Here is a 22457-nt window from a genome sequence, read left to right on the forward strand (position 1 = left end):
ATTTACATTATTAGAAGTACTGTGGTGCAGGACGGTTATCAAAAATATTTGTTTGATAACAATGCATAACGTTGTCATTCACGCAACTTTTCATCATATAATATAATAATATTATCCGAATCTTACGTTAATATTCTTAGAAATAGAATTTAATTACTACTTATTTTAGTCCACTTAATTAGTTCTATAGCTCGAATTCCAAAGCTAGTACATAACATCTGGGGAAGGTGTTATCTTTATCATTAGGTCAATAATGCTAATCCCTAATTTTTTGTTCTACTCCGACTCCTAGGGCGGGAGAAGGATAAGAAAACGTAAAGCCTTCTCTTGATTTTCCAAGCATATGCTAAGAAATATATATATATATATATATAAGTAATATTATATGCTACATTCTTATTTTATTTTAATCATACTAAATAATATATATTACATTCATCACCATTAAATGATAAAAAATATAATAAATAATTATTTAATAATGATAAATATGTCACATCATAATTAATAGGATGAAAGTAAAATGGTAAAATGATGTATAGAATTTTCTATATATATATTCACTCTCACACTCTATACATATAATTTTTTTATAAGATGTAAATATATTTTTTATAAGATATGAAAATATGAGGTAATGAATAAAAATAATGAGAAGAATTTATATATATATATATATATATATATATATATATATATATTCATGATTTTAAATAGTTTGTCAACGCTAGCTAGCTGCTGAATAAAGCAAGTAGCAAGAGAATGCTAAAACTAGTTTATATGAACGGTCAAAAGTAATTTTCAGGCACAGCATGAACAAGCTGCTACCAGCTTAATTAATTAATAAAAGGATAATGTTACTATACCTCTTTAATTTACTATTTTAATTGTTTATTTATTTATTTATTTTTTTTAATTATTTTAATGATTAAGAAGTAACTATTAATTTAATTTTTTATATTTAAAAAATATTTTTAAAAAATATAATTTACATTAAGCAGCATAATGAACGGTCGGTAGAGCAGCACCACTGGTAATAAAAACGTGTTCACGAGGACGGATCGACGTGGCAGGGTAGCTGGAAAAGTGTCTCTCCCATGATCCATCACTCTAAAAGACATGATAGAATTTCAAATGGAGAACAGTTTTTAGGCTCTTGAAGGAAGGAAAAAAAGTCCTTCCACAAGGCATGATATGATCTTTATCAGCCTACTAAGCAGCCATTGATTGTATATGGACTAAATTAGCCTCTCTCTCTCTCTCTCTCTCTATATATATATATATATTCATTCAAAGATGGATCAAACTTCAAAGCACTTAGACATTATTTATGGTATTTATTTGTTAATTTTCTCATTGTTTTGTTTTTTGTATTTTTGTTTTTTGGTACGTAGTAGGTAATTGCAAGTTAGTAACGTGAGGACCCGTAGAGCTAATCAATGTTTACAGAAGCTGTCTCAATATGCTGTATCTGAATGACCACAGAATTAATATTATATGCAAAAATGATCGATAGACAAAACAGAAAGGTTTGGTGTGTGAAATAGTCAAATATGGTGCCCAACCAACACATGATAGCTGCATGCAGCCTGCATGTGTGCCAGAATTTAATTCAAAAAAATGATATAAAAATAATTTTATTTATTGTATTTAATCTATTAGATTTATTTTACGATAAAAATAAATTTATAATATAACGAATCATATCAAATTATATTAATTTATAAAATTATTTTTGTGTAATCTTTTTATAGGTAAAGTCTTTCTCCTTTAATTATAAGAAAAATTAGTCATATTTGTTTTCTTCAAAGGACTATTAATGGACGACGAACGTTCATGGATATAGATACGTCATATAATTCAAAGCTTCCATGGGACCGCTGATGATCAGTTGATCGATCGCTCTCTTCTATAATGATTTCTAAACGAAAACAAAATATACCCCATTTTTGTATATGATAATATTATCCGCCACTTCAGACACCGCTTTTCAAAGACTTTTCTTTCCTGATATTGCATGCATTATTTGAGCTTGCATGGTTTGACTGAGATCTAACGCAAAACTCATTATATTGCAGAGAATATATACGCGCAGAACCAGATAGAGCATTTTAAACAAATAAAAAAATCAAAGCAATAATGCATTTTATTTTTTTAGTGGCAGGATAATGGACCCATCTTTTGTTGGTCGATGCTAAGGGAGGAGGATATAAAGGTTTCTAACAATTTTATAATCCAAATAATTCAGTTTTGTAATCCATATAATTCAACTTGTACGTAAAAGGGTGGGGATAAACTACTTAAGAATAATCCAAATAATTCAGTTTTGTAATCCAAATAATTAAAGAACAGCCAAGAGAAGGATACCAGAGAAGACATTGAGAATCAGTTAGACAAAGTCAAACAACTTCAAGAGATGAACACAGGGACAACTCAGGATGAAATAAAATAGATTCAGAAACAAGTTTATCTCATTTTGGAGAAAGATGAATTAAAATGGAAACAAAGATCAAAATAAAGATGGCTTAAAGAGGGGGATAGGAATACAAAATACTTTCACACTTGTGCTTCTCAAAGGAGAGAAAATAATTTTATCAACAGGATAAGTGATGGAGAGGATCATATCCATACTTCTTCACAAGGCATAAATCAAACCTTTCATAATTTTTTCACTCATTTGTATGCTACTTCTAATCCCTCGAGCCAACAACGATGTGTGGAATCAATGCCATCAATGATTTCAGAAGAGATGAACAACAACCTTATAAAAGAATTTGCTTTTTCAAAAGTACAAGAATCTGCTCTAGAAATGAACCCCATGAGTTCTCTAGGACTAGATGGATTCTCAGCTAGTTTCTTCAACAGCATTGGGATACAGTAGGTAAGGATCTTTGTGAAACTGTTACAATGGCATTAAATACAAACAGTTGGGACAATGTCATTAATGAGACTTTCATAGTCTTAATACCAAAAACAAAAGATCCCAAAATTGTCACAGAATTTCGACCTATTAGTTTATGTAATGTTTTATACAAACTAATGGTTAAGGTGTTGGCCAACAAATTGAAAAACATTTTGCCTCACATCATATCCCCAACTCAAAGTGCATTTGTTCCAGGGAAACTTATAGCAAACAATGTTATAATTGCATTTGAAACTTTGCACATTATGCAGTGTAAAATGAAAAGGATTAATGGGCATATGGCTCTTAAGTTGGAAATGAGTAAAACTTATGATAGATTGGAATGAAGTTTTATTTTATTGAAGTTGTGATGGAGAGGATGTGTTTTCATAGAAGATGGATTGATCTGTTTTTTGTAGATGATAACTTGATGTTTTGCAAAGCTTCATCTCTAGAATGGAGTAGGTTGCTTCACCTCTTAAGCCAATATGAATTAGCTTCAGGGTAGAGGTTGAACAAAGAAAACTCATCTTTATTTTTTAGCAAGAATACACAAAACTCAACAAGGGATAGCTTCACTTGTATAGTAGGGGTCAGAATAACAAGTTCATGTGAGAAGTATTTTGGACTTCCAGCTTTGATAGGCAAATCAAGAAACAAGGATTTTAAAAATATTTTAGACAAAGTTAGAGTCAAAATGAGTAACTGGAAGCTGAAGTTTTTATCACAAGCAATGAGAGAAATTTTGATAAAATCAGTTCTCCAAGCCATCCCAACTTACTTTATGGGAGTTTTTAAACTTCCTAAAAGCTTGCTGCAACAACTTAACAAACTGATGGGAGGATTCCGATGGGTTAGGTAAACCAGGAGAGAAAATTAAACTGGTTGAGTTGGTCTTAAATGGGTAAGTCCAAGGAGATAAGGGGTCTAGGATTCAGAGATTTTGAAAACTTCAATCTTGTTTTGCTAATAAGCAAAGGTTGGAGGATACTTAAATATTCAAACTCCTTAGCTTTTAAAGTTTTGCAAGCTATATATTTTCCTCACTCAGATTTATTCAAGGCTAAAATGGGTAGCAATCCATCATATATTTGGAGAAGCATCTTATCTGCTAGAGACCTACTGCAGTAAGGGATCATATGGAGAATTGGTAATGGAAACTCGGTTATAATTTGGACAGATTCATGGATGCCGCAACCAACATTGTACAAGCCTCAAAGTGGAATTAATTTGTTGGGGAATGATGCTAAAGTGAAGGCTCTTATACAAGCTGATACTAAGGATAGAACATTCCTTTAATTAAAGCAATCTTCAATAGCCAAGAAGTAGAACTTATTAGCCAAATTCCAATCAGCCAAGCTAGTCAGCAAGATCAACTACTGTGGAGAGGCAATGCAAATGGAGAATTCAAAGTGAGAAATGCATATCATTTACAAGGGGAGTTGCAGGACAAAAAAACAAAAAAAAAAAGCATAAAATTCTCACAAAACATACCATCGAGAAGACTGGACTAAACTGTGGAAGCTAGCCATACTACCAGCAACTAAGAATTTTTTGTGGAGAGCTTGCAGGAACATATTGTCTACTAAGGTTAATTTGTGCAAAAAGAAAATTTTGGATGACTCCATATGCCCAATGTGCCTACAAGAGAACTAGAGACTACAAAACATATTATGTGGGAATGTGTCTCAGCAAATGATGTATTGGGTGATTGCTCCAGGAAAATTCAGAAGAGTCAATTGTCACAAAGAAGCTTCATGCAGCTACTGCAAGAGATGTTTAAAAAGCTAGACAAGGAAGAAATGGCAGAATTATCACTGACTCTCTGAAATTTATGGTCGAGGGGGAATGAGTTAGCGTTTAGGAATATTCTCATTGATCCTCAGATTGTGTTACACAAGGCGAGTCAAATGATGATTGATATAACAGTTGCCAACTCGAGAAACCACAATCAGATTTTAACTACTAATACAAGGAGGGTTATCTGGGAATGTCCACTACAAGAATTTTGCAAGATCAACTGGGAAGTGGCAGTAGATAAGAATCTATGTAAAATAGAAATATGAGTTGATGTTAGAGATGAGCAAGGCAACTTTTTGGCTACTATGAGGAAGAAACATGCATCTATTCTTGACCCTCTAATAACAAAAGCCATGGGCTACACTAAAAACAATCACTTTTGGACTTGAATTGGGCATGACAAAGGTAATAATGGATGGAGACTCTCAATTAGTGGTAAAGGAGATCCAACAGTTGAAGCAAAAGGACAACTACTATGGGATGATCATATCAAACATTAAAAGCTTTAATGGCACAGTTTCAATCATGTAACTTTAGGTATGTGCACAGAGAAGGCAACTCAGTTGCCCATAACTGAGGAAAGAATGCTTTACTTGTAACAGAATGTGTAGTTAATATGGAGGTGCCTCCAAACTGTCTCTAGTTCTGGTATTAGAACAGTTTATCAATGAATGGATGATTTTCACAAAAAAAAAAAAAAGAGAGACAGTGGGTCCCAATCACGAGTGCTGGTTAATTTTGTTAAGGATGTTGGGGGTTACGTTATAATGAAAAAAAAATTACGTTAATTTAAATTATGACAACATTGGGAAATAAAAAAAAAAAGGAAATTATAAGCTTACAATTAGTCACCTAGTTTATTATTCTATTTAAAATGAAAGGTAATTAAGTAAAATTAAAATTATATTTTAATGAAGTATCATAATTATATTAGTTGATTAAAATGAATTGTAAACTAATTATAAAGTAGTTGTAAATATATTATTATCCATAAAAATATACTGTACCATTCCCTTTTTCCTATGACTAATCTCTGACGTGTTAGATCAGTACTGGTCACCAACCTTTGTATATAGAATAAAATTATGGACATGGGGGTGGGGCTCCCACAAAATTTTGTCTCTTCATAACCTTGTACGTATGAAGTTTTCTCATTCGATTGTTTACTTTTCATGGGACCTTCATTTTTTTGTCTTTCTCACCACCACCCGTCCTGCTTTGTCTCCTCACGCCTTTCTTTTTTTTGACATATTTATACTTTCCAATGACATTTTTTGCTGAAGTACTGCAGCATATAAAGATCTTTAGTTCACTCGCTCACACCTTGGCACGAGGCTTGGTCATGTTCCAAAGTAGCCTGCCAACTATATATGACCCAGCCCACCAACCACTCTTATCTAAACAACTAATTAGGTCTTCGGAGGATCGAAGATGATGCCTTTATATACACTTCCATATCCACCCCTGCCCAATAGGTTTTCCTTAAGTTGTGAGTAGCCTTCGAAAGTTGCTTGTACATAAACATACTAGCTAATGACATTTGCCACATTCCTTGAACAACTTTCTATATCCTCTATTTAATACCAAAAAGTTGCACAACAGGTCGGAAGAAAATTAAGAGTCATTCCCTGCCTACGATGGTGTTTCGAGCCTCGATCGGCGTGGTTTAGAGCCTCTAGTATCGGTCCGGAATGGCTATACAATGTTTGTACATACATCCATAGTGGTGAACAAGAAATAAATACACGAAAAATAAATGAAAAATGAGACACATAGATTTACGTGATTTGGTACTGAGTCTACGTTCAAGGGTCGTTTGTAGGGCATATTCACTATAATATGAGTATTTTATAGTTTCTTATGATTTTTCATTTCTCACTGTACAATAGAAGCCATATATCTATTTGGTAGAAGTGATATTCTTTCTGAAGATCTTTTTGTGAGATTGATTGAGCTATAGAAGAAGTCAAAAAAGCCCCTCAAAGTCGTCTGACCCACCCCTTTTATCTGATATAATCCCTCTTTACGCATGCCCCTCAGTAGTGGTAAGGAATGTCCATTTTTTTCTTTGCATGTCTAACCTCCTCTCTTTTCTTTACTTTTTTTTTTCTCTTCTTTTATGTCTCTTCTTTTATTTTTCTCTGACACCTTATTTTCCTTTATCCCCTCATTATCTCTCATTCCTCTCTCTTTTTGTTGTCTTCTGGTAAGGCTCTTTGATGGACTGGGTTGAGATATTTTATCCCCCTTCACTCTCTTTCTTTACCCTCTGATTTTTCTTCTTTAGCTTTCTTAGAACTGATGGAAGGATGCAAATAACTTCCATGAACAAAACCATGGAAACTGGAAGAACAATGTAAATATTATATAGAGTAATGTTACGTGCAGTGGTGAAGTGTGAAAGTACCGTACAATTACTTTAAAAAAAAAGTAAAGTCCACTATTAAAATATAAATTTTTTTCATAAAACTCTTATATTTATTTATTTTTTTAAAATAATTATACGATATTTAGACACTTGTGTTCTCTATTACATAACGTCTTAATTTTGTCATCCTTTTGAAGCCTTTTGTCGATGGAAGGGATCAATGGCAATGGCAGTGACGTGAAGACCCAATCAATTACCTGATGGCCTTCCAGGAGAGTCCCGTTAAGAGTCCGTGACTCCGTAAAGCCCACAAAAACAGAACTTGGAACCGTGTCAGACGTCATCTTCATTAAATGGCCGAGAAACATCAAGCACATGATCATTCCAATCATCATAACGAGCTTGATGTCTCTTCCACTTTAGAGGTCAATGCCGATGTTGTTAAGACTCTTTGCTGAAACCGGATGTGTCATCTCGATGTGCCGATTCCAATGTGGTTTCCGTCTGGATCGAATTCATTCACGAAGGTGTAAGATCCACGGCTAGTTTCCGTACAACGCCACCTGCATTTTATTTGACAGCTAACAAATATGTTTTCCCAGCAAATCTAAAGGATCAAATGATTCATGAGTTCCTCGTATAAACACAAAAATTACACTTGCTCGCTGTTCTTAGCGTTTGTTTCTGAAATTTTAACCCTTCAAAAGAGTTTTGAACGAGGGACATGACATATATCTTCTTAAATTACGCAAGTGTTATCTAATTTTTTTAGAAAAATTGAATAAATATGAGACTTACATAATTAAAAATTAATTTTTTAATAATAGACTATACTATTTTTTAAAATAATTGTACGGTATTCACTCACTCTATAACTATATATAACATTACTTTTTGAATGATTAGAAATCCAAAATTCCATACTTGCAACTGACAAAATAATGGGAGTTGTTGTCTCTATATATGACTAGAGGAATTCTAATCATCAATTATTATTCACTCTCATATTTTATATCTATAATTTTTTTTTATAAGATATGAGAGTATTTTATATAGAATATAAAATGTGAAATAATAAATAATAATTTATGAAAAGAATTTTTCACATAATTATAACTATACGCGGGATCTCGTAGAAAAACATACACTGACGGAAGTCCATTCTGGACCCAAAAAATAGAAAAGACAAGAGCCCATTCAAGAAGAAGAACGTTATACTGACCTTTCTTAGAAAAAGGAAGTTATGTACGGCTAAACAAATTGCCAAGAAAATGGTCGAAGTAAATTCTTCAGGAACCACATAAAGAAGCGTGCATCTGATTCAAGACAAGGGATATCCAAAACCCACCGCCCCAGGACCATGTTTTATTACAGATGCGATATGCAAAGAAAGAAAAGGAAAATAAAAGTTCTCGAATCAGGCTGATCTCTTTAGATGATCTATTCTCGACGTTCATACTTCCGAGCCCACATGTGTTTGCCATTGACCCGAAATTTGGATATGCGTTTCCCATTCAAAATCCGATCAACAAAAGTAACAGAATGCAAAACCATTCTAGCATACAAGGGTTGCTCATTGGAAGGGACGGTCTCCATTTGGACACTCTCCACACAATCACCATAAAGTTCTGTAAAATGCTCCTTCACTTCCTCTTCCAGCACGGGAAAGCCCCGCGAGAAAGTCAGAAACATTGTCCTATCATCCTCTGTAACACCATCAGTTGGTTGCCAACCCCATAATCCTCCAATAGAAAAATCACTACCCATTGGTTTTGGCACTACAGTTATGGTACCAAATAATGGGTATGTAGAACTAGGAATCACAAGAGGCTGGTTCAAAATTACTTGGGAAGTGCCATCCAGAGCACGTTGTAGAATATCGTTAAAAATATGACAACAAACACTGTTAAGATAATTCTTTATCCCACTGATTGCACTGAATCTGTTTTGGTTGAACATTTGCAAAGAAATGTCCCTTTCCATAAGTCTTGCAGTTAGGGGAATGCCACCACCTGGTGCCACAAAAGGAGTCTTGGATTCTAGACACTTCAAACATAAAACAGCTTCATTTGCTAATGCAATCACAACAGCATCAGGCAACCCAACCATTTTTACTACAATGTTCGGGTAACCCTTCTCTTCAAGCCACAGCCAAACAGCCATGACAAGTAAGGATTCTGCAGGGTCGCGCTTAAATTGTATGACCAGTCGAGAGAATACATCCCTATCAATTTTGTGGAAATGATGAAGCTCCTCGAGGCTAACTGAGGCCATCATGAAAATGTGCGTATGTGGAAGAAGGAAAAATGTAAAAAGAATGGAAGCAAATGCAATGGTTGTTGGCATAACCTACGAATGCAAGGGAGTATGGGGATGGATCACTTGGTTATATATCCTGAGAAGGGCCATTCACGGCAAGATGTGGCAAACAGGATCTGCATTGGGTATGGTCAAAATTGGGAGCGTGTGTGTAGCGTAGCAATTCCCTGAGCCATCAATACGAGGTTGCCCAGTACTCTGACAGGACATGTCAAAAGAACTCCGGCCCACAACTTGTTTTTAATCCTAATCCCCTTTCAGTGTTTGCGTGCTCGTCTTTTAAATCTCTTCTTTTGTGTGACTATAACCGATACAAGTGCTTGTGGCATCTTCCAGACTTCCTCTGCAAAGTCCAGATGTATTTCCCAGTGACAGATAAGAACACTCCTAGTGCTTTAATGAACTTTCCTTCTATGGCTCTTTTCACTATAAGCACTCTTAATTGCATAAAAACTCAAAATCTTGGCCATGAATGACATCCGAATTCTAATGCACTTTAGGATTTATGAACCTAAACTTGCATTGAATTTGACCACTTCTCCTGTGCACAGTCACAATACCTACATCTTTTGGCTTCGAGATTTATTTGAAGCTCAATAATTAAGTCTTTTCACATTAGGGAGAACGACAGGAATAATTGTACTAGCTGGTTGATGAACTTTTGGAAAAATCCTAATCTCAATTTTAATGGTTCAGATTTCATCAACTCAGCATTTATTGGAACTACTTGATGAATATGATAAATGCTGAATTAGTGAATATGATAGATCTAAATTGCTAAACAATTGAAGTTAAAATGAGTTGTTAAGATTTAAAGGATTTCAAAAGCAAGTACCTTACCCTAAGAACTCAGAAATTTTGGATGATCAAAGTCTATAAACTTGGTCCCTTGGATATATCAACTAGGCCCAGAACAGCTAACCAACCAGTTGCCCTGCTAAAATTGCAGAGGTGTTCCATCTACAGTCTTGTTTCATAAAGCTACAAAGAGAGTGAACAAGCAAACTACCTGCCGTATAGCCCAGTTTTGTACTGGAATAATAGCAAAACTATGTTAGGTAAAATCTCAAACGAAAGTACTTTGGTCACAAAAGAATTAGACAAAAAGAAAGCCATAAATTGATGGGGTTTGATATGGTATATCAGATTATAAAATTATTTTTATTATAAAAAAAATCTAACAGATTTTATGAAGCAACACCAGTTTGTGAGTTTGTTTTATATAATCTCTTTGTATCTATAATAATTTTCTTTTAATTTTTTTAAAGTGAAATCTACTATTATTATTGTTAGACTTATCTATTTGAAATTTATATAAATTATTAATTAATAGAAAAGAGCAGGAGTTGACATTCGATGTAGGGTAAAAAGCATGTCTGACCAGTGAACTTTGTGAACATGCACACAGCCCAAGCAATGACTGACCGTTAAATAAAACACAAGTTTTATTATTCAAATCCCTTTTTTTTTTCATGTCCTTTATATAAGATGTTGTGTGGGATAGGCATTCTAACCCATTAATTTACTTGCCAAATATCCCCTGTCTAGTGTCTAGGTTGTAAATTTTTTTATTTATTATTATTTTTTTTATGGGCTTCTCTAAGTCGTTGATTAAAACTACAAATATGATCTCAAAATAATTACTATAAGCATCTTATTAACAAAACAAAACAAAAAAAAAAAAAAAAAAAGCTTCTTTTGCTTTTTCCAATATGTGAAAAGGGGGGAAAAAGAACTTACTGGAAGGTTAACTTGCTGGTTCCATGCCCGGAGCTCTGAATTAATTATAGGATGAATCAATTTTTTCTACTTCAATTCGACATTGAACACCAAATAATATTGAATGCTCCTTTGAACAGTTATATGATGGCTATGGGGAATCAACCACAAAGTAATTGGGATCAACTTCTACACCCACTTGAGTACACTCCTTGCTATGAAGGGAGGGGATTCAAAATTAATGCACGGTTTCTCTGATTCAACTTAGACGAACTGCCCTGCAAGTTTCAAACAGAAGACCCTCAAAACTGTAATGGTATTCCTCACTTCCCACGATAGAAAATAAGGAAAGAACAGAATATAACAAGAACTGAGATTGATCAAGAACAAGAAATGAAGAAATGAGAAAGAAGCCACAACACTTCTCTAATTGCTCAGAGATTTTCGAGGAACCTCTAACCTCCAAAACAAAATCAACTTCTAGGATTCTGAACACCCTCTCCTTTCAAGGCTGGCGCACTTTTATACACTGAACTAATGCAAGACAAGAACGACGCCGTTACACTACATGAAACGCAGCGCTCCACTTAACTACAAAACGTACCGTCTACATTATTCTACAGTTAATTCTGTTGCAGCACTACTTGATTTCAACGCAGCGTTTTATCTTCCCTACTTGTACCATTTATCAACACGATCACACTCTTGCATAAGACTCCACAGCAACCCTGCAATTAGGGGTATAACCGGTTCGGTTCGGTCCGGTTTTGGACAAAATCTATGACCGAACCGGTATGTACCGGTTTTGTATTTTCTAAAACCGATTACGCACCGGTTACTCTCCTAAACCGGTATTTCCGGTTTTACCAATTTCCGGTCCGGTCCGATTCGATTTTTCGATTTTTTTTAAATGTAAGTTTCAATTTGTCATTAAAAATTTGTTTATAAAAAAAAAACTGATTTAAAAAAATATGTTTTATACTTTTATTAATATATTAAACTATATAATGGTATTAATATTAGACTATTGGTATAGTTATAAATTATATATTAGTATTAGTTATAAACTTTTAGTGATTTAGTATTAACATTTTATGTAATAATTTATAAATTATAATAAGAAATTATTTCATATATGAATATATATAATTATTTATATTATATATAAAAATTTCACATAAAAATTTATAATTACACATAATATATAAAACTTATATATATTAATATATATATATATAATATTTTGTATAAAACTTATATATACAATAATACAAATATTATTTTTTATATATATTTTTTATCAACCGATCCGGTCCGAAAAATCTTAAAACCGGAACCGGCCGGTTTTCACATTCTAAGAACCGGTCCCGGACCGGACCAATTCAAAACGGGTAAAACCGGTCCGGTCTAGTCCAGTCTGAACCGGTTTTCTAGTTTGAATTTACACCCCTACCTGCGACTACACCTTGCAAAAACTTTCATTACCTAATATTGTTACTGCCGGACCAAGAATCGTATAGTCTTATAGAAGAAATCAGAAAGAAAACCCTTATTGGGCTTTGATTACTCACGACGATTGGGAAGCGAGGTTTTCATCTGTTTTGGAAAGCTTACAATTTTTGTTTCTTTTCCAGTGTATCAAAGCCATCCGCCTGGGTAAAGTTTAGGAGCACTTGTAGTCACCAAATAAACAGTAATTTTAACTTCAGCCAAATGTAACCAACCAAAATCGATGATCAAATAAACAGCAAGTTTGGGATTTTTGCTGGTTGCGGATTGTTTATGTTTTTTATTTGGGATTTTTGGTCGTTGGTTGTTCCTGGTTGTGCCGTAAGGGAGAGAGAGTTGAGTTGGGATTTTTGCTGGTTGTCTCGTTATTTTTGGTTTTTGATTTGTGATTTGTGATTTTTGGTGGTCTTGGGGATTCACCAATTACAATTACAATTATAATAAATAAAAATCTCAAAATAAATATTTTAATAAAATAGTGATAAATTTAGAGAATTTTTTAGTTAGTATTATTGAAAAGTAGGTAACCAAATTAAAAAAAAAAATGAATTTCCTAATCAAATTTTAGTTAAAAAATAGCTAGGCTACTACTAATAATGATCTTATGCTAAAAATGCAGAGGTTACCAACATACCGCTGGCTGAAAGCGTCCTCTTATCTTTCTTCATTCTTTCCACACTACCTTCAGCATTTTTTTGCCGCGAGTTGTAAACTGAGATAAATTTGCGTACGGATACGAGTTTTTTGCCCAGAACAGATAGGGCTATTAAGACGTAATAGGGTTGAGCCCGTCATTCGTCCATTGAAAAGGAGAGGATATTGTTACTCCTTTAACGAAACGAAAGGGAGGGTTTGGTCTTCCTGGTGAAACTAAACTATAATCTAACAAGTAGTAAACGGGATGATATAAGAGAGTATGCTCAAGATAACCCGGGACGATTTTCTTTTTCTTCTTTTTGAACTTCGGGGCAGAACTTTTGAGCCAAAAACAGAACGTATTTGGACCACATCGACCCAAGCAACGACCCTACATTTTCTTTGCTCAAAGAAAATGTTGCTACAAACTTCTTTATCCACCGTCAGACTCAAAATTGGGCAGGGGAAAAAAAGGAGCTAATGATGTTTGGGGGGGGAGGGGGCCCGGCGGCGGCGGCGGCGGCGGCGGCAGCAGCAGCGCTAGAGGATAGAACAGATTCATTTCCATCCAACCAGGCGACGGGTTTACCAACATATCAAAGAGACCCAGGTGAGAAATACACATGCAAGTGGAGAACTCAGACAAAGAAAGAGAAGATCATGGAGGACTCTTAAGAAGGTGACACACACCATGGGGCGCACCTTAATAGAAATATGGCTCAAACGGCTATCAAGATGCCCTTGCTGCGGCTACAAGAGCTCAACAAATTGGTGCAGCTGCTGAATCGTATCCCTTAAAAATCCCATGTTAAATCACACAACCACTACGTCTTTCAAGTCTCGCAAAACACAGCATATTATTCAGCACCGGTCAGCACACAGCATGCACCTAAAATGACAACGACATCTCTGATATCCATATGCAAGTAGACATGATGCACAACAATCTCAAGAAGGCGGCAATTGCATGCATCTTCAAAAACTAGGCATCGTTTGTGTGGGCCAAATAATCTTTCCCGACTCCTAAAACAATAGGTCCTAAGTTCCACATATAACATAATAATTGTTGAAAAATGCATATATGGCTGCTACATAATAAAAATTCACAAACCGGAATGCAACTCCATTGCAAAGTCCTAGTAGAATAAAACCTAATTCCGCTGCATTCTGCTCGTCTCAGAACAGTTTTTTTAAAAGCTACATCAACTCAGTGTACACCAGATCTGAGCAACTGCCATTTCTCAAGCCAATTGTTTCACATTAATTTGAAACAGAACACGATAGCTCTGCAGCACACCCGCCTACAGTTCCCATGTGAAGCTTCCATATGGATATTACGGACCAATGTGAATCCCCCACTTACGATGGCACTGCAAGTAACAAGTTTGGAAATGGTTAGTATACCCCTTGCAATTGTATTTGCAACACCAATGAAAACAAGTTATAAAGTCCTCTATAAAACAAGCAACAATTGTCAACAACTAAGCTTTGTTTTATCAGCCCAGAAAAAGAACAACGATGGCTTTGTTTTATCACCCAGAAAAACTTCATGTTTTATCAGCAAAGAAAGTTTACTAAGAAAATACTAACATTAAATTTAAAAGAGCAAAGAAGAAGAAGAAGAAGAAGAAATCATCCATGACCCCACACCTGGTGAAACTAAACTATAATCTAACAAGTAGTAAACGGGATGATATAAGAGAGTATGCTCAAGATAACCCGGGACGATTTTCTTTTTCTTCTTTTTGAACTTCGGGGCAGAACTTTTGAGCCAAAAACAGAATGTATTTGGACCACATCGACCCAAGCAACGACCCTACATTTTCTTTGCTCAAAGAAAATGTTGCTACAAACTTCTTTATCCACCGTCAGACTCAAAATTGGGCAGGGGAAAAAAAGGAGCTAATGATGTTTGGGGGGGGAGGGGGCCCGGCGGCCGCGGCGGTGGCGGCAGCAGCGGCAGCACTAGAGAACAATTGTATTTGCAACACCAATGAAAACAAGTTATAAAGTCCTCTATAAAACAAGCAACAATTGTCAACAACTAAGCTTTGTTTTATCAGCCCAGAAAAAGAACAACGATGGCTTTGTTTTATCACCCAGAAAAACTTCATGTTTTATCAGCAAAGAAAGTTTACTAAGAAAATACTAACATTAAATTTAAAAGAGCAAAGAAGAAGAAGAAGAAGAAGAAATCATCCATGACCCCACACCTAGTTAACAGGCAAGCACAAAAACAAGATTATAAGACTTCAGTTAAACCAGACCTCATATTTCTTAACTCATGAAATCCAATCGCCCAAAAGGTCCCGGTTTCTCATAATAGAACAAATAACGAAAAGGCAGATCAAATTATGGAAGGAGAGAAGGAATTGCGATCACATAGAAAACTTACTGTATGTAGAGGTATCAATCTGCTCAGGAAGTTCCTTTATATCCACCTCAAACCTCATTTGAACCTGCAATTATCCAACCAAAAAAATGAAATTAAATAAAATAAAACCACCAATAAATTGAGAAAAGAAGCATTAAAAACTAAAAAGTGAATACATACATTATTGAGAACATCCGAGTCAGAAGCAGATGAAACAAATGTAATCGCAAGCCCTTTGGTGCCAAACCGACCAGCTCTACCAACCTGTTGGAGCAGTCAGAAACCTCAGGAATGAATATGACAACCTAAATAAAATAAAAGCCAATATTATTTTGAACCTACCCTGTGCAGGTAAGTGTCAGCAGAATCTGGCATGTCATAATTAATGACAATGTTAACACGTTCGATATCGATCCCCCTGCCAACCAAGTCTGTGGCCACGAGAATCCTCGACTGCCCCTCCTTAAAACCCTTGTAGCGTGTCAATCTACAAATAAATACCAATGAAAATAATGATGGAAGTCCATGTTTGCACAATATGAGAAAATCCCACACTGGGTACCAGGAATCAGAACAGATTGAAAAGATAAATCCATGTAATTGGACTTAAAAGATTGACCAAATTTTCCATATGGATCTAAAAACAATATAACTTAAAACGTTTTTTTTACTGGTAAAATACAGAACAATATAACATAAAACACATGAACCAATAGACAGTACAAGGCAGGGAATGGTAAAAAAATCTATAAAATATGGACCTTTACAGAGTACAAAAAATTAAAATAAACAATCAAAAGCATGAATCATTTCAACAGACATACAATTATTCGCTGAAACAAACCTTTCCTCTTGGGACATCCCAGAATGGATGCATATGGAGGGGAAATTACACTCCTTCAGTAGCTTGTTCAGCTCAGCTGCTCTACTAACACTTTTGACAAAGATAACAACTTGATTAAAGTCCAACGCATCGAGGAGGTCATTCAACTTGCGATTTTTCTCTGACTCGCTTAATTTGATGTAGTGCTGCCATTTAAGTTTTGCTACGTAAGTTATATCCACAAAGACTACTAAAGCAAAACTGATGATCAGCTGACAAGGATATAATACCTGAACAAGACCATGAAGAGTCAGCTTGGCCTCGTCATCAACATAAATTTCCATTGGCTGAAACGAACAAATGTCACAGTAAATCATATTAGGGCCTTTCCTCATGCTAATGGAATCCAGAACGAAATTAATGAGTGATGCACATCCCCTGAATCAAGATCCTGCTCCATCTGCTATCTCCCCACAGGAAGTCATGCCAATCAAACACCAGTAATCTACTACATAACTGACAGCACAACCCAGATGGAAAACTACCCTCCCCATCCCCTTCTCTTGATTCAATAACTTAAATAAAGGCACACCCAGCACCCAAGTTAAGAAAGTAAAGGAACTACAACAAGAGTGAAGGAAAAATTTTGTGTGCGGAACAATAAGACACCGATCCCACACAATTTTGAGCGGACTAAAAGGTTTCCACCTTGCTACTCAACCCCTGTAAAATTACCGGATACATAGCGAAACCACAACGCCAATGGCAACCTAACATGAAGGAAGCACCAGATTTTTATGAAAGACTTCAAAATTCAAGTATTACGGGCCATGGAACATTACTTCTTGCATAAATCTCTTACAAACTGGCCGGATTTCTTTGCTGAGTGTTGCAGAAAACATCATAACTTGTTTATCATGAGGAGTCATCTTGAAAATCTCCTGCACATCTCTCCTCATGTCTGCAGAACATACAAGCACATGATGATTAAGGCTATGCAAAAACATAACACTGAAAAAATAAGTTAATTTAAAGGGGGGGATATTAAATCATACCTAGTGATTCAAGCATCTTGTCACATTCATCGAGAATAAAATGCCTCACATTTTTCAAAGAAAGGTCCTTATCTCTTGCCAGTGCTAATATTCTTCCAGGTGTTCCGACAACAATATGAGGGCATTCATTTTTCAGCAAATCCTTGTGAACTTTGATATTTACCCCGCCATAGAAGACGGCAACCTTGAGATCAGGTAGGTATGTACTGAATCTCTCAAACTCATGACAAATCTGCAAAATAGAGGGGTACAAAATTAAATGATGGGCTACAAACTCTGATAAGACTAGCAATGTAAGCAAAAGTGAATTTAAAATTATGAGCCTTGTAACAATGGCAAATATTGAATATACCTGGTAAGCTAGCTCCCTAGTATGACAAAGCACAATCGCAGAAACTTGCCCAGCAACAGGTTCAATCTGCTGCAATGTTGAAAGAACAAAAACAGCAGTTTTGCCCATTCCGGACTTAGCTTGGCAAATGACATCCATTCCCAGGATGGCTTGAGGGATACATTCATGTTGCACTGGTGAAGAACCAAAGAAAATTGCATCGAAGGAACCATCGGTAAGTAAAAATATAACCTCTCCGATCCTTTAATGCAAAGGATTACCAGACCAAGTTCTCCAAAATCAAGTTTATAACAATAGAATATTACCTGAAAAATAAAGCATCCAAAAATTACTAACAAATAAAAATGTTATCCAGGAAAAGGACACAAAGGATAAGATACAAAACAATGAAAAAAACCACCATATTTAGCAATTTCTAATCATGCCAGATTCAATAAATATGGAGAGAACCAATCTATATTGAACACCATATCAAAAGGGCCAAATGCACGACAAAGAACAATTTTTCCAAAAAAAGACTGTCCTTTTTTCATTTAGACCAAAGAAATTCAACGGGTGAGAAACTACAATAGTAGGACGCAGAGAAAATGTTACTCTATCAAAGAAAAAAAAAATGTTTTGTAAACATGCAATTAGATAAATCATCTACAGAAAAGTAATATAATGAATAATTAGGATTGAGTGAATACATAAACAAGTCAAATAACAAAAGGAAACTTTTTTTTTATAGGTAAATAACAAAAGGAAACTCTAGCATAATTCATAAGTACGTACTAAGTACAGAAACCTCTCAAACAAGGTAGCATATTCAAATATGGTTCAAGCCATTCAAAAATTCTTTTAAACTTGTTTTTGGTATGGTTCCAAAAGTTTATCAACTGATATAGCTTCGCTAATAAAAAGAGTTACAAAATAAGTAAATAGTTTGCCTTCCGAAGGATGCTCAAATCCAGAGTCCACAATAGCTCGAAGAAGCTCTGGCTTCAGAAGGAAGTCTCTGAATCCTGAACTGTGAATTCCAACATAGCCCCTGCACCAGGTCAAAAAGGCACAAAATAAGCGCATTTACAAACACCGAACAATTCGTTCTCATCTTTTTCAAAATTTTCTATGGAAATATGCAAGAGAACAGATCTTAATACTAAGCACACTATTTCCTGTATTCACATCGAACCCAAGCAAAAGATGGTTATTTGCCATCATTTCCTAAACAAATCGACCGAAAAGGTACAAGAAATCCGACATCGAAATGAATGTTCCGAGGACTACTCTACTCACTTCTTGGTGGCTTCGCCATTAACTTTGAGCGCTGAGGTTGGGGCATGGGCTTCTTCGTCGTCGTAGTCTACAAGCTCTTCCTCGTACCCATCGTTCTCCCTGGTTTCTCCCATATCCTACACACATACACACGGATATCAGTATTTAGGGTTTCGAGAAATAGAATAAGAGATAGGAATTAAGAATCAAATTGATTCAGGAGGTTAAAGGAGGGATTAGGGATTCGGCATATGAAATTGAAGGAAAAGGGAGAGGTTGAGGAGATCGAAATTACCTGTGAGGCTGTGAATAAGTTGGGACCGGGGGGGGGGGGGGGGGGGGGGGGGGCGGTTAGGGTTAGGGTTAGGGTTTGTAGAGTCTGCAAAGGAAAATAGTTAGCTGAAAATTAAAAATTTGGGGAAAGAGATCTTGCGAGAGTTTGTGTAAAGATTTATATATTTCGCGAGAGCGGAGACCTCGTCGATAGCAAATGGATAGACTTGATTACTAAACAACTCCAGCTGTAGCGTCTGATTAGGGTTTGGAGCTTGGGGACGGTCTTATATAGGCACGAATTATACCGTATTTCCGTGATTGCCCTTCAAGTTTACCATAATTGGCTATAAGACAATGATGACCACGACTATATTACAACTTACTATTATACATTAAAGTATTAATATTTTTTATTTTAATTCCAAATTTTTATGTTTATTGTAATTCAAAATAAATAAAATAATAATTTTTATAATTAATTATAAATAAATTATAGTATAATTGTTCTTATATCATTTTTCTTGACATATCACATCTCATCTTACTCGTAACTTATAAGGAGAATAAATATATCCTAAATATCCTCTAATTAAAAATGATTAAAAAAAAAAAAGCCATAATCTTACATATTATAAAAAAACATTTATACTATAAATCACAAGAAAATTCGCCTGCTGGTTGTATAGACTGATTTGTTGGCTCATTAGTAGGAAGGACGTTCTTGGATCACACGGTTTTAAACAATATAAGATAGAATTTGTGTTCTTAGCATCAAGAATCTCAATAGGATATGTTTCAAATTTTTAATTGTTTTGGAAATTGCAAAGGAGCTGGTTTTGTTGAAGGTTGCAAGAGCACTTTTGTTGAATAGAAGTCATGTGCTGAATGAAGTAGAAAGAAGTGCTTATGCCAGATATAAAAGTATGATTTGAACCTCATTATCCTCATAGCAGATCGATATATGTTTGTGCATATGAATTAGCGTTTCCATTTTTTGGGGCGTGGATATGTTAGTAACTGGGTTTTTGTTTGCCATGCATGCAATGCATTGCTAAAAATAGCCTTTTTCATTGATTTATTTAGAACTCCAAAGACAGTGATAGAGGACCATAAATTCTTCAGTCCGTTTAGGAGGAGGTTAAGAGCTCTTCATGAACTCGCTCATTTGCTGTTGGAGCAAGCGAGTCGCATCAGATTTAGGATACAACACATGAAAAACATGCGCCTCACCCTCAGCCTCCACCAGTCTCACCACTTTTACACCTTTCTTCTGTAGGAATTCTGCATACATTACTCCCCTTTCCTTCAAGAAATCCAAGCCAGCCACAAAAACCATCACAGCAGGGAAGTGGCTCCATTCAGCTGCAGACAGTTCTGCCTTCTCAAAATTACAACCATAATAATCACGATTTGAGCCTTCTGGTATACTTAATCTCCAACACAAGTCAATGTTTGCAAAATCTCTTGCTGCTCCCTCGGACTTCTCTTTCTCGGTCTTCTGCTCGCTCCCAAAATAAGGATGTATCGGTAATAGACCCTTGATTTTGACAGGACAATTGTTGTTCTGAATGGCTTTGATAGCAACATTGTGTACAATGTTTCCTCCAGCACTGTCCCCTGACAGAAACACACGAGAAAGGTCAGCCTGCTCGAGCCATGGCTCAGAGCTTACCTGGTGGCCAAGCCAATCCAATGAGCTATAACAATCTTCATAAGCTATGGGGAGACGATTTTCTGGAGCTAGACGATAGTCAACAGAGAGAACGATGGATTGGGATGTGATACACAAATCTCCCAAGAAATTATGGCTGCCAACCGATGTAGCGGATCCAAAGCAAAAGCCACCACCATGAAAATGAACTATAAGAGGAAGCTTATGATCTGAGGACCCAATACTCAGGGTACCCGGAAGAAATAACCTTCCTGTGATTGGCTTTGATGTGTCAATAATCACATCCTTGGACTTGTATCCGTTGATTGATTCTGACGAGGCTGGGACAATCTCACGCGCAAAGCGTTTTACAGATCCATCAGACAAGACTTGAAGGTAACCTGGTAATTCAGCTACAATGGACATTTCTTGTTATGCTAGCAGAATCCCGAATGTCACAGGCGGAAGAACAATTCCAAATTTACAGCCGGATTAAAAAAACAGCTAAATTATTGGTTAATTTCTGTAACTGAGATTGTCACGATTAGACATAACCATCATTTACACCCGAAAGGCAAGCCAAACAACAAACTTTTAACGAATCCGAATTGAAAAAGAAAATCATGGCACGAATCTCTGTATAGGAAATCTCTACCGGGATGAAAATTCTACAAACGTGAAAGCCAAAAACTTTACAGTGAATACATGATGCGAAGAAAAAACGAAGAAGTCGATCAAACCTGGAAAATAACAGCACAAGAAAACTCCCTCTCGACTACAATGAGAGGCGCCAGAAATAGTGTGGAATTTTGAACCTGTGATACTGATGTATAAACACGCCAAAGAAGTCAAAGAAAGCAGGCGACAAAAACCGATAAAAATATTTCGGATGGACTCCAATGAACAATGATCAAACATACCGAAACAAGAATGACTATGTTTGATCAAATAAAGACACAAATGCCGGTCAACAAAATAAATACGTATTATTTTATCAGATAACAAAGGCAGAGTTTTGAATATTTATCATCATCATCATCGATGGTTATCTATGACAGCAAACTATAATTTTTTATTATAAGAAAGGTTGTGTGCTCCCTGCCCAAAAGAGAAGGGTCATCTGGTCTTGACAATATGTAGTTACTTGGCTTATGAATACAACTCGATACCCTATAAAAAAGATGAATGCAACTCGATGGGGGCACATTATTTGTGTACACGATCCCATTTATTGATTCTAGTGTTTTAACCAATATGGCTATGGAGCATTTTTTTGGGTTTCATTATTTGATATACTCTTAATGAATTTGATTATTCCGAAAGAGAGAAAAAAAAAAAAAGTTTCGCAGGTTGGAACCTTGAGATGGGCAGTCATGCATCTACATATGTCTCTGTAAAGAATCAAATGCTTTTTTT

General features: G+C 35.5%; 3 protein-coding genes across 3 annotated transcripts; all 3 read right to left on the reverse strand.

The window, feature by feature from the left end:
- Positions 1–8222: 8222 nt before the first annotated feature.
- LOC121261335 lies at positions 8223–10420 on the reverse strand. Its single transcript, XM_041163657.1, has one exon. The coding sequence runs from the start codon at positions 9414–9416 to the stop codon at positions 8511–8513; it is 906 nt and encodes a 301-aa protein (XP_041019591.1). The 5' UTR covers positions 9417–10420; the 3' UTR covers positions 8223–8510.
- Positions 10421–14201: 3781 nt separating this feature from the next.
- LOC121261333 (DEAD-box ATP-dependent RNA helicase 15) lies at positions 14202–19444 on the reverse strand. The gene is made up of 12 exons (XM_041163655.1): positions 19410–19444; positions 19136–19251; positions 18787–18887; positions 17858–18030; positions 17506–17737; positions 17293–17411; positions 16741–16797; positions 16472–16656; positions 15970–16114; positions 15808–15891; positions 15649–15712; positions 14202–14623 (listed from the first exon to the last, which is right to left on the reverse strand). The coding sequence occupies exons 2-12, from the start codon at positions 19246–19248 to the stop codon at positions 14613–14615; spliced, it is 1284 nt and encodes a 427-aa protein (XP_041019589.1). The 5' UTR covers positions 19249–19251; positions 19410–19444; the 3' UTR covers positions 14202–14612.
- A 994-nt stretch (positions 19445–20438) lies between these two features.
- On the reverse strand, positions 20439–21506 carry LOC121261334 (probable carboxylesterase 17). Its single transcript, XM_041163656.1, has one exon. The coding sequence runs from the start codon at positions 21465–21467 to the stop codon at positions 20529–20531; it is 939 nt and encodes a 312-aa protein (XP_041019590.1). The 5' UTR covers positions 21468–21506; the 3' UTR covers positions 20439–20528.
- Between the last annotated feature and the right edge of the window lie 951 nt (positions 21507–22457).

The sequence above is a fragment of the Juglans microcarpa x Juglans regia genome, chromosome 4D (genome assembly GCF_004785595.1).
Source record: "Juglans microcarpa x Juglans regia isolate MS1-56 chromosome 4D, Jm3101_v1.0, whole genome shotgun sequence".
NCBI classification, from domain to species: Eukaryota; Viridiplantae; Streptophyta; class Magnoliopsida; order Fagales; family Juglandaceae; genus Juglans; species Juglans microcarpa x Juglans regia.

Bases quoted from the DNA above. Each gene is read 5' to 3' on its own strand.
- LOC121261335 (XM_041163657.1), bottom strand. From the start codon at position 9,416: ATGCCAACAACCATTGCATTTGCTTCCATTCTTTTTACATTTTTCCTT.
- LOC121261333 (XM_041163655.1), bottom strand. From the start codon at position 19,248: ATGGGAGAAACCAGGGAGAACGATGGGTACGAGGAAGAGCTTGTAGAC. The intron at 18,888-19,135 runs GTGAGTAGAGTA...GACCTGGTGCAG, and splicing joins AATGGCGAAGCCACCAAGAA to GGGCTATGTTGGAATTCACA. The intron at 16,115-16,471 runs GTTTGTTTCAGC...ATTTATTTGTAG, and splicing joins GGGATGTCCCAAGAGGAAAG to ATTGACACGCTACAAGGGTT.
- LOC121261334 (XM_041163656.1), bottom strand. From the start codon at position 21,467: ATGTCCATTGTAGCTGAATTACCAGGTTACCTTCAAGTCTTGTCTGAT.